Source organism: Cynara cardunculus (assembly GCF_001531365.2).
Source record: "Cynara cardunculus var. scolymus isolate 2C chromosome LG 5, CcrdV1, whole genome shotgun sequence".
NCBI lineage: Eukaryota > Viridiplantae > Streptophyta > Magnoliopsida > Asterales > Asteraceae > Cynara > Cynara cardunculus.
Window position 1 is genome coordinate 1,658,116 of NC_037532.1, and position 13,486 is coordinate 1,671,601.

General features: G+C 32.5%; 1 protein-coding gene across 1 annotated transcript; it reads right to left on the minus strand.

The window, feature by feature from the left end:
- Positions 1 to 2,164: 2,164 nt before the first annotated feature.
- On the minus strand, positions 2,165 to 5,555 carry LOC112513653 (protein LONGIFOLIA 1). The gene is made up of 4 exons (XM_025119985.1): positions 5,406 to 5,555; positions 3,848 to 5,296; positions 3,556 to 3,769; positions 2,165 to 2,805 (listed from the first exon to the last, which is right to left on the minus strand). Exons 1-4 carry the CDS (start codon positions 5,553 to 5,555, stop codon positions 2,228 to 2,230), a joined length of 2,391 nt encoding a protein of 796 aa, XP_024975753.1. The 3' UTR covers positions 2,165 to 2,227.
- Between the last annotated feature and the right edge of the window lie 7,931 nt (positions 5,556 to 13,486).

The window sequence follows — 13,486 nt, forward strand, 5'->3', positions numbered from 1 at the left end:
GATTACGAGACTGAATGGGTTTCTTTGTTAATTAGACGATAACTTATACATTTAAGTGATATAAATTTTGACATCTAATCGAGTAATATTYTAGTGTCAATTTATTGGTTATTGGAAAAATTTATCGTTCTAGGCTCGAAAAGTTTTACCAATGGCCATGAAATGTACTAAAATATTGTCTACTGATACCTTTTCATCATGATTCTTTAGTTTACTAGTAATTATTTAACGGAGTTTTATGAACTTAAGCACGAGACAATGCATAACTTGATGCATTTGCTTCTTTATCATTCAACAATACCGTTTTATATTTTTAAGATCACTTTCACAACCTTATTTACTTTTCCGTTTATTCCGACCACGGATGAACGGTTACTACAAGGTTGAAAAAGACTTTATGTGATCCCTATCAACGTAATGAATGAAACCTTGTTTTCAAGAATAATCCGACGTTTCACACAGTGTCTAAACTCTTGTCGTGTCAACTATTTGATTTTTCATACGAGAGGACATCCACATGAAAAGAATGTTCGGTTTGCTTTTCATCAATTCAAAAAAGAGGGACTTTCTTTTTCAAGCTCACATGTTTTTCATGGATCTGTACTAATTTTTCGTTCAACTACTATGAAATAGTTTCATTGAAAATAATAATTAAGGGTTTGAAAAATGTATGTTTTCCAACGAAATCATTATCCACACATTTTAAATAATTAATGTTTGGGAAAAATCAATCATCGTGCGAAAATAATCTGAAAGACCCAACTTATTATAGTCTATTGAGAGCGTTTAAAAGACGGGAATTTACAAACGAAATATTATAAATTAAAATAAATTACAAGTTTGGTTGGTATGGTTTACAAGATTTAAAGTCATACGTCTCTGAAATGAAATAATCATGGAAAAGAATAATGTATTTAGCATTTTTTTTTTTAACGTTCTGTGTCTCTACTGTCAACCCTATGTTGTTAATTTAGTTAACTCAAGGGTATTTTGGTAATTTCATTAGTTTCCTAACTTTCTTATTAGAAAGTTTAGGGAGCATTAAACATATCCATTCAAAACACGTCATGTGTCCCTCCCTCGTCTTTCAATTCTCATCCTCCATTTCTCCGTCCTTCAATGATACGGTCTCATATCGCCACCGCATCTCAATACTGCTTTGGTGAATGTCGCTAAGACCCACAATCTCCATCTTCAACCCCCAGACCCCACCCATCATTCCATCTCCATACACTTGCACATTCTAAAACAATGACACCTTCTAAAATGGTGACACATTCTAAAACAATACGATTACACCTTTGACAAACATAATTTTTTTTTAACTTGCGACATAGGGACAATATGGTGGCATGTGCCACCGTAGCCAGCACATTGGGTCCGTCGCTTACCGCTATTCACATTTAGGGATCATTCACCAAATGAYGGTAAGCGCTAATCGACAACATCCACCATTCTTACTTACTTCACTGGCAACAACTTTCATTGATTGATGGTAAGTGTTTATCACCTTGTAAGAGTTATCAATCACTCTTACTTATCGGGTAAGACTCACGATCCATGTCTTCTTTTTTGGCAAGTAAGATTATCGGCAATCATTATGTTCATCCAGTAAGGTAATTGAATTGATAAACGACCCATAAGTTATAGATCTTTGACCATTAGAACAAATCTGAAGTAATTTATTATGATCCAAATACTATCCTGAGTGGTATTCACCTATTGAGAGCTTCTATCTACACTTATATTTCAACTATTTAACCATCAGATAAATGTAAAGCAAGGTCCACTGATCAAATACTGTCACTCTCATGTCCAACATACTTAATTCTAATGTTTAAAATATCACACATCAGATTCTAAAATAAAAATCAGATCAAAATATTTTATATTTTCATTTTAATATATTTGGTATAATATAATTTAATATATTTGAGTTTAAAATTAACATCAATTATAAACAGTGATATTAAAAGACAAATGGACAAATACAGCAATAATTAATTAATTTAAATAAAATATATAAATTTTGAGGCCAGTGGACCGCCTTCTATTTTATGCTTTGAGATCCCAATTCCCAACAGCGACCGTTATACAAAAGGCCCCATTTGCGGACTACTACACATTTTTTAAATCCAATAATATTTATTAATTAATTTAAAAACTCAAACACTAAAAAAAAGAGCGCCAAAATTAAACTAAACCGGTTTCTGTCTGCCCACTTATTTTAAAAAACCAATTTCCTTCGAGGCGCCAAAAACCTACTTTTCCCGGCAAAGTCAGCGAGATCCAGGATTGTTTCGCTCACCAAATCCTTGAAGATCAGCCGTTCGATGTACAGTACGGCTTCCGACATCTCCACCGGATGATCTCCCCAGCCATTGTTTCCGGCGAGGTCTCTTTTCAGTACACCACAAATCAGATCTAACAAGTTGTCCGCTGGTTCTCGCTCACGGATCTTTTGGAATTCGGAACAGATGTGATTTACCGAGTTTGTGCATTCGTTGAACGAAATGGCATTCCATGGAGGTAGCTGGCGGTTCCGATCGACGATTTCAGCAACGATGTCGAAAACTAGCTTTCGTTGAAGTTTCGAGACTTTTGATGTGTCGTTTCCGTTGAGATATTGTTGCTTTTCGAGTCGGAGAAACACGCCGGAGTCATCTGGAAGGTATTTTGATGCTCGGATTATGTCGGAGATGTAAGTGAGATCAGAATCGTCGGATATGAAATCTTCGTCTTTGGCTGATAGTACCGGAGAGATCACAGAACTCCAGATGTCGTCTTCCAAATCAACGGTAAGATCTGTCGAGTTATGAGCAAATTCATAAGCAAAGTCAGTTAATGATAAAAAACAACAAATCATAATCGGCGTTATCGATAGAAGAAAAAAAGTACACCATTACTTATTAATAAAACTGATATCAGTCTCTGTCAAAATATTAAACACTGACATTGATAACAGTTACTACGTTGATGATGCCCATTCAATGAAATTTTTGACTTCACGACGCCGTCGTCGTCAGATTGCCGACGACAGCCACCGGTGAAGTTGTTCTGGGCACGTGACAGAAGCGAACGGCACATGTTCAAATTTGTACGTATTACCCTGCTAAGACAGGCCTACGGTGAGTATCCTCAACCAATTTTTCCAAATTCTTTAGAATCAAAACTTAAGCCTCTATAAAAATTATATCCAACTCTGAATAAATTGTTCATGCTAAATATTATAATATTAATTATATCAATAAAATATCATATTCATGTAATAAAATGTTAATTCTCACTCATCAACAAAAATTTTTGGAGTAAAATTTCATCCAAAATCTCTGTTTTTATTTTATTTTAGATGATTTGTTGGATTTTGTTGATGTTGATGTTGTTATAAAGAAAATAATAATAAGAAGAGTTATATTTTAATATAATCGAATCAAATTACGCCACGTTGCAGGTTGAAACTATCGGAGTGGGGAAAGTATCGTTGGGACACGAGTCCACATGAAAACGTCATGTGACCGCAATCAAGATTTGTTTTCTGAGCATTTGTGTGCGTACCTTTGAAATCAATGCTACGTTTCATGACGGGTGAGGGAGATGACGATTCATCCTTGTCGAATACCGAGTCAAGAACGGATACTGGACTAGGTAAAACTGAGGTAGAACTCATATGTGACTCGGTGATATTGTTCATCTCAGCTATACTGTTCAACAATTTGTCACATCTGTCTAACAGACTTTTTCCTTCTCTGTATTCCTCCATTTTCGATCTCTATTATACAGTAACAGTTAAATCGTATAAACAAGAAGTAAATCAATAATCTGATGAAAATCGAAATGTATGGTATACCTCTGGATCGGATTGAGAATTTGTACTACCGGAGCTTTCAGAAAAGTATGATGATTCGTCCTCCATAACCAAGTTTCGTGAAACCTTCTCCTTTGAATAAACATCTGCCGGTCTCCTGCTTCTCGGAGACCGATTTGGGATGTATTGATGATCGGATCCGCTTCTTCTTGGAGTAAGCTTCGGAGAATTAATTGGCGAACTTCTTCGTGAGTCAGAGGATTCATGGAAACTCCTTTGTGTTTCGATGCACAATGGCTTTCTCTTGACGATTGTATTACAATTCTTGGAGTTATTAGTGGCCATAGAATTCCTTGCTCTCACGGGACTCCTCCCACTCCGATCGAGTACTCCACGCTCCTTCTTTGGACTGACCGACGGCAAATTTTCGCCGGCGTATCTATTCACTCCTCCGTAATCATTCCGGCATCTCCGATTTGGCGCCGGCGACCGTACAGGCTTCATTAGGACTATATTTGGATCATCGGAAGGAAAACTTGGATCGTAAACGAAGTTATGCTGGCTGTCTATGTTTGGAGGTCTTCTGGAATGCAAAAGGCCTTTGAGTTGTAACGCTTCAAGAATATGCTTCAGTGTCTCTAGATCTTTTGACTGTTCATCTATTTCTCTGAACTTCAAATTCTTCTCGGAATCGCTATATGTTGGCACTGTTATCTGCTTTGGCTCTGGGAAAATATCCGCTGAATCAAAGAAGCTTCTCCTCTGCTGTGGAGACCTCCATGGAGATGATCTCGGAGATTCAGTCTTCAGATTTCTTGATGTATATTTCATTGACTCGATAACTCTGCCATTCTGAGAAGTTCTGTTGCTCAGGTTGCCTACATTATCTCGAACACCGTTGTTGGTCAGATTTGTTTCTGCTGATTGATTGGTTGTTTGATTCGTCTGTTTCACATGGAAATTGGCACCGTCTACGAATCTGGAATGAAACAGATCTCTTGAGACTCTGGATTCCGATGCCGATCGCCGGAGCTCCGGTTTCTTGACGGTTTCAGGACTCGGTGAAGAATCTGAAGATGGCAACTGCTCCAGTCCCATGAGTCTCGCAATGACGCTGGGTGACCTTCGTTGCTTGTCGAAGCTTTCATCAACGGAGTTTGCTCCATTGTCTCGACGGATCTCTCTTGGGCAAAGGCTCCCTTTTGAGTCAACCGTTGCTCTGCTGTCAAGCGACAGCCTCGGCATTTCCTTGCAGAATTTCCATGAAGTCTTCATCGTTCCTTCCTTCAGATCAAATATCGGAAGTGGTAACGGCGATTTCGGCGGCGTTACGGTTGGGAAGTTATTCGAATTGGCCGCCGGAGAAGATTGGAAACGGTCAGGACTTTCGGGTATAGCCACCACCGGTTCCGCCATCGCCGCCGGCTTCACTATTTCTCGTTTGGGCGTCGTCTGAACGGACTTAACAGATTCCGGTGATGAAGTCACCCCCTGAAATCAAGTGTAAATCTTCATTTATAGTTCTTTACAATGCCGTTTCTCTTCTTTCTTTTTCACAGAAATGCTATATACAAAGAGATTATGGTGAAGAAGAGCTTACGGTGGAGGGAGGAAGACGCTTGGTGGCGTAGATTCGTTTTCCGGCGAGAATCTGTTGACGATCGAAGATATGTAGGAAACCAGACATGCAGCCTATCTGCTTCTCAATCTGTTTTTCAAGATTCTGATCTTGCATCAACCCCGTCATCATTTTCCGACGAGTTTCGAACTCCGGTCAGGTAATTAATCTCTCTCTCTCTCTCTCTCTCTCTGTGTTTCCGCACTCCAAACACACACACGCACAATCTCTCTATTCTTAACTTTACTACTTTACATTGGTTCAGAGAACTTCATCACTTTTTTTTTCTTGCTTCTCTCTCTCTCTCTTTCTCTCTCTCCCACCTAGTGTTTATGGAATTTCATGCTTTATCTGTAACTCCCGCTTTCTGCTCGTTTAAAGGGAGAACAAAGGAAGTGAGGTCAGTGAGGGGAGACGCGGATGTGGGGTAGGATAAATGCTCAGACTTATTTATCATGAATTTCCCATCTCGCTTGCCAATTAATAATTCGTTAGCCTATGAAAGAAAAAAAAATGTTTGAAGTTTAGAATAACTCCTATTGGTCCCAAAATATGAAACACTAACACGAATTGCAAGCTTCAAGGAAAAAAATTTACGAATAAGGAAAAAAATTGTTTCAATTATCATGTTAAACTCTTCAATAACAACACATTAAAATAATAAAAAAATTAAAATAAAAAACATTAACATTTATATTTGAAGGTTAATAAAATAGAACTTTATAAATATATATTAATCTAATACTAAGTTTTTAATTATATATTGATTAAATTTAATATACGAAGTTGATGATTTTTGTTATAATTTTAAAGATAATTTTTAGGGATGTTTGAGATTGTTTGTAAAAACAACTTATTAAATTATTTTTATGTGAAACTAGTAATAAACACTTTTGAGTGTTTGGATAAACAACTTATATCGGTGTCAAATCGGTGATAAGAAGTTTTGATTAAGTTAAACTCTTCTGACTTATAATAAGTGCTTTTGTAGAAAAATATAAAGTTGTTTCAAATAAGCAATCCCAAACACCCTTTTAGTGTTTGTTTGGAGTTAATTTTTTTAGTAGTTGGGTACGAGATACCTTAGACCATATCTCCACCCAAACACTAGAAACACAAAAATTGAGGTGTTTTCGTATTTAACTCAACACCAAAACACTAATAGTTTGTTGTATATAAAATATTTTAATAAGATAGTTAGAGATGTCGAAGTTGATCTAATTTTTAGAGATTTTGAATTTTAATATTCTAATATAGAAAAATTGTAACATTACTTTTTGGCGATGCTCTAATATTTCTAAACTCTCCATGAATAATATCGTAAAGACTACTTTACACAAATACAAAAAAATTCAACCAAAAAACCCATTAAAATCAACTAAAAAACCTAGAAAATTTCTCAAAATTAGCAAAAATAAACTTACAATTCTCTAAAGATAACCAAAAAATTAAAAACTTGAAACGGTACCAATTTGTCAAAAACACATCGGATACTTTTATAGGTCCTTGTTTCACCTTAATGGTGCACACTTTTGACAAAATACTGGTCTGCCGCTTAGCGTATCTATGTGATCTTTATTCTTACATTTTCACTTAGTGCAATATATTAACTCTGTAGGTAAAAAATTCATTAATTATTTACCTCCATTCTTACCTTTTCACTCGAAGCATTTTCTTGAAGTAAGCATTGAAGAAAAAGTAAAAAAATGACATGAAGATAGGAAGAAAAGGAAATGTGAGTTCCAAAGAAAGCAAAAAGGTGATGGAATCGACAAGCATAACGATGGAGTTGATAGAAACAAAACCATAACCTGTCCTCCCCATCACCTGTTTTTCTTTATATGCCTTACAATCTACATATCACCTAAAATCCTATAACTTTATTTACTCTAAAAATAATCATATATAAATTACGATACCCTCACACAGTCTCTTAGAAAAATAATGAGATAATTTTGTCCAAATACATAACAGATTCAAGTTCGAATCCCTTGGAATACAAACTTGAATCTCTCTGCTTGCCTCCGCTGCTGAGTCAACTTATGGAATGCCTCATTGCATGTGGTGCATACGGGGTTAGTTTCGTTTGAGACCGGTTCAAGTTGACAATAATCAACCATTTGCCCAAATACGAATTACGGTTAAAAAAAAAGGTTAAAAGCGAGAGCCAAATAAAGTGGTAACGATTACAGTATTTAACGAGATATTCGAACTCGAATTTAGTAATTCTCGAGCTTGGGTCAATATTGTTTCACCCCCGGTGTTTGGTCGCTTTGAATGCTCATTCAAAATCTCGAGTTCAAGCCTGTAAACATGTTTATAAAACCTAACATTTAGAACATATGTGTAATATAGAATTCTTATATAAACATAAAAAAGGTCAAGTTTATCACTGTTTTGAGAGAAAAAAATTATTCAAACTCAATCTGATATTGTTTTATAAAGTCCAAACAATCTTTCACTTCACTCAACAATAACCAGGGTCAAGAAAGAATTTCTCTTTCAATAAAGAAGATAATAAATTAGAGATCAGAAGTTAAAACTAGAAGTGACTATGTGAAAGAGGAATCAATACTCCCTCCCTTTCTTTAAGTTCATAATTAAGTGTTAGAAAATTACTTTTTTCGCTTTTGTTTGTTAAATATTGTGATTTTTGTCGTTGTGGTTTAAAAATTGTGGATTTCGTTTCTATGTTTGTAATTCATTGTTATTTTTGTCTTTATAAATTAGAACTTATTGTTAGTTTGGTCTTTATGGTTTACAATTAGTTTCTGTTTTGATCTCTTATTATACTTAAAGAAAGGAATTAGTCTATTAACACAAAGAACAATAAATTACAAATCATAAGAACAAAAATTGTAATTTCTAAATTATAGGATGAAAATCAAAATTATTAACCAAAAACAAGAATCGTAATTTACTCATAATTTTTTTTACAGATTGAAGTAAATAAGTATTAGATATTAAATTTGTTAATAAAATAAGATGTTGAAATTATAAATAAATACAATATTTGGTTAGACATGTAGTTTAATAAATTAGTTTGAAGAGTAAGTAATTAAATGTTTAGATTACAATTTTAGAGAGACTTGATCAAGTAACGACACATTACTAATATTTGAAGTTTTTTTTACCAAAATTTGGTTCTTACTTTGAATTTTATATTATTAATTTGTTATTGATTTAAAAAGATGTAAAAAAGTTGATGGTTATAAAATTATATCGAACTTAAAAAGGAAAATCTTCTACAAGGTGCTTAATTGCTTGAGTTACAAATGATTTTGCAGGAAAAAAAGTAATATATTAAAAATTATTTTTTATAATTTCCTTCGTTGGAGATGTCTTACGTACCAATGTGTTTTGAGCTATTCTACATGAAATTTCGTTTTATTTTCTGAATCATTGTGCTAAATCTTATTTTATTAGTTTATAATTATTTTTTTGACTTGTTTATCAATATTGAAAAAATATATATAACATGCAAAAAAAAAATTAGCTTATTGCTGTTACAATAATTAGACAATAAATAGTTTCTCAAAACATCTCCAATAGATTTAGAGTTGTTGGGTTTGTAAATTCTAATTTTTTTTTGATAAAATTGAAATGTTAAATTCAATTGATGAAATTTCATTCTCTTGTTTGATTTATTCTTTTTTTTAAAGAAAATCTTAAAAATACTACATCATTCATAAATAAATGAATTTAACATTATTTAGCAACTACATGATATTTTAATGAAATGAAATTATTTATTTTCATAATATTAAATATTTTCATAATATTAAATATGTTCTTAACATAATATACTCTAATCTCATAAAACCAAATATGACCATCGTCGACCACTTTCGATCACTGTTGCGTCATTTGAACTATCGTCAGCCATCACCATCTGAACCGCCAGCGATTACCACTAATCTGAACCACTATCGACTACCACCGACGATCACTACCGATCCGAACCATCATAGATCACTGCCATCTAAACTATTGTGGACCACCACCGATCTGGACAACCATCCACCACCACTATATGAACCACCATCAACCACCACCGACTTGAACCGTCGCCAATCTGAACCATCATCGACAACCATAGAGTTGAACAACCATCAATCTAAACCAATGCCGATATGAACAACCACCAATCTGAACTACCGTTCATTTGAACCACCACGGACCACCACCATGATGAACCACTGTCAGCCACGCCATTTGAACCACCATGGACCACCACTGATTGGAACCATTTTCGACCACCATTGTCGGCCATCGTTGATCTGAACCACTGCCGACGACCGCCATTTGAGTTATTTATTTATATTGTTTTACACATTAAATAATTATTTTATTAAAGTATTTTTAGTTTAAAAAAATAGAATTTCAAATAAGCGCATTTTGATCATTTACCTACTTTTTGTTCCAATTCCATAGCTATATTTTGGGAACCAAACAAATAGATTTTAATTCTTTAACGGCTTTCATTTTAATGTTTACCAATCAAACAGTTGGTCAAACCTAACAACATTTCATTTTAATTATTTCAAAATCAAATTTTTTAACATAGTTTATCTCATTTTAAAACATTTTATGAACCAAAGACACCTTATAAGCTATCTTGAACTCTTCTTTAAAATAGAGCATAAAACATGAGACAAAAAAATCTCTAAACTTAAAAGTAAAAAAAACAATATAGTTGAAGATGTTTTTATATAATCACTTAGTTAGAAGATACTCAAATGTTTCGATAACCTTGTATTAGAAAGATAATTATCAATTTATTTTCTCAAAATTTCAAGTAAATTGTAATTTTTTGTTGATTTAAACATTATAATAACTAATTTAATAAAATAAAATGATACAGTAAACAAGGAAATTTGGTGGATAAAAATAAAATAAAAATGATTGATGGGATTTAGGTAGCGTAGACGATGAAGTATAAAACGTCGCGCTCCATTGCAAGTGATGTCAGTGGCTTCCAGTCAAAGTCAAACATACATTTTAAATGTCAGAAGCTACTTCTTTTTTACACTTTAAATGCAAAAAGATATGCATAACACTTTTCCATTATGCTTCCATTCTTTTTCTTTAACTACATCATTTATGTTATATATATATATATATATATAGGGTTGGGTTCACGTGAGACCAATGATTTTTCGTGAGACCCGTAAGACCAATTTATGTTCATTGATCAACTTTATAACATAATGATCTAATGGTCTAAAGTTGCAAGGTGACAATTTTGTAATTATTGAGAAGTCTCGTGGCGTTTATGAATGTTCAGATCTGACGATTATAAATCTAATCCAATGGTTGAGAATTGGTCTTACGGGTCTCACGAAAAACCATTGGTCTCACATGATCTCAAGTATATATATATATATATATATGAACGATCAAATGAAAACTATTCCAATTTGTAAAACCGTAAAAACTAATCTCATTCGTCTTAATTTTATGAAAAAATTTCATGAAATTGTTTAATCCTGTGAAATTGTTTTATATAATATTTTTTTTTTATAAAGTTGTTTCATATATGATTATAAAACTGTTTCATATACTACTTAATGAAATTTTAATGAAATTGTTTCATGTATTTCTCTAAATTTAAAATAATGAAAATGATCATATCTATGATTAACATCCTCCACAATAAAAATAATTAATCAACCTCTCATAATGACAAAAAAATGAACAAAATAAAAAATTATGATTGGTGGAATGAAGTTTTTTACGGTTTTTACAAATTGAATGGTTTTTATTTGATCGCTCCCATGTGTATATATATATATACACACACMCCCCCCTTATAACCCATAATATTCAAATAATCTTGAACATATGTACATTATGTGTTATTTCAGATGATTTTTATTTATTTATGTCTTAGATTTAGTGTGCTGATTGTTTCACATATATTTGTTTTATAATGTAAGAATCTTTTATGTATTTGTGAAACGAAAAAATACAACTAAAATGACTCACATTGTTAGCCGAATACATGTGATATAAATATACATTTAAAAACAAATATATGCTAATCAATATATTAAATTTTTTCGTTAGATGGTAAAAATCATGTGAAACAATATCTTAATACAATAGTTCTCATAGTTATCAGAATTTATGGGTTCTCATTTGATTATGTCCCTACTTATATAGTTTTTATTAGGAGATAGTTATTTCAACTGATTTCATCATTGAATTATATGATGCTATAATAGTTAAAGTATCAACTGTTTAGTCTGTTTTCTTTGCGTTTTGATTTTGTATGGCATCTCTAGAGATGTGTCTAATTGTGAATGTTATTTGATAACGGTATTGTGTTGGTAGCATAGTCGAAAGTGGAAGTCAACCAAAACTTGGGCCAATGTAACCCAACTTTGGAAACAAAAGGTTTATGTAGTCATTCTAAGACAATATTTTATGGTGCATTTTTATGGTAGAATAGGGGTAAAGATCTACATTGGAAGGCAAATGGGACACAAAATATAAATTCAAATATTTAGGTTTCATGATTCAAAAAGAGAAATATGCAAAAGAAGATGTAACCCATTGTATAAATACAGGGTAATTAAAGTGGAGAGCTAAGACATTGGTGTTATGTGACAAGAATATCTCATTAAAATTGAATTGAAAGTCCCATAGGTCTACCAGGCCAAACACTGTTATTTGGTTCAGAATGTTGGACGACAAGGCCATTGAGAAAAAGTTGAAGTTGTAAAAATAAGGATGTTTAGGTAGACTTATGGTCGGACCATGTTATAATGGATTCTGAATAAGTTTTTCCAGGTGGAGTTGGAGTTGCCAGAATAACGGATCAACCTGGATATCCTACCTGCTATGCGAGCCGACTAATCCCACGAAAACCAACTTCTTTGTGGGTAGCTCTGAATCACCGCATTTTAACCCCCGTGGCCACAAAGAGATTTTTATTTTTCATTGGATTTGAACTTGAGAGATTTGTATACACTTTTGACATTTGAAACTCAAGCTTAAACCAATCAGATACCACTCTTATTAAAGTTAACAAATAACAATCTTCAAATATGTCTAAAATGGTTTTCAAACTATACAATATTGATTGATAATAATATGACATAATTCCACTTGATACAAAATTTCAATATAATTTCTTAACTTTACAATTCGTGTCATTAATAATTACGTACACATCAATTTTCATTACATTTTTGATGTATGTCTATTTTAGTGGACCCATGTTCCATGAGGCATCAAGTTCCCATGACAGGTCCTAGTTATTGGCCATAGCCATAGGGTGAACCTAACCCAACCACATATAACCCTGACCACACCCACCCATGTTCTCTATCTCTAATCCACACATCCCATCCATCTCCCACATTCCTTCTTATTTTACTCTAAATTATTCTATACCTAACATCCCCATGTGTATCTATAAATAAATAAAAATTGGAATTCGTTTAATGACATATTTACCCCTTCCCCAATCTTTTCTTTTGGCCTATTACTTGTATAAGAGTTGGTGATTCTTGCTAAAAACTAGGGGCTTTTCCAGAAAATGTTTTGGCAGCAAGTGTACAAGTACGTAATTATAGATTTTTTAGAGGATCTCTAAGTAAACTTTCTCTCTCATATTTTAAATTTGTAGATTTTCTTAAGGGGTGGCTAATGGCACCCCTATCATGTGCTAATGCCACCCCTAAGTAGTCTTTAATCATTGTGTTTTATAATTTTTTGTGTTTTTTTGTTTTTTTGTGATTATTACTTTTTATTTTATTATTAATTAAAGAAAATTTTAATTAATATATATTATTTATTTTATTTTCTGTTTTATTTATTTATTTATATTACATTTTAATTAATATAAATTATTAATAAATATATATTATTCATTTTGTTTTTTGTTTTTTATTTGTGTATATTTTATTTTCTGTTTTATTTATTTATTTATATTATATTTTAATTAATATAAATTATTAATAAATATATATTATTCAATTTATTTTCTGTTTTTTATTTGTGTATATTATATTTTAATTAATATAAATTATTAATAAGTATATATAATTATTAAT

Excerpts from the sequence above, each read along its gene's own strand:
- LOC112513653 (XM_025119985.1), bottom strand. The coding sequence starts at position 5,555 with ATGATGACGGGGTTGATGCAAGATCAGAATCTTGAAAAACAGATTGAG. Across the intron at positions 3,770-3,847 it reads ATTCTCAATCCGATCCAGAG|AGATCGAAAATGGAGGAATA; the intron begins GTATACCATACA and ends ACTGTATAATAG. Across the intron at positions 2,806-3,555 it reads ACGTAGCATTGATTTCAAAG|ATCTTACCGTTGATTTGGAA; the intron begins GTACGCACACAA and ends ATAACTCGACAG.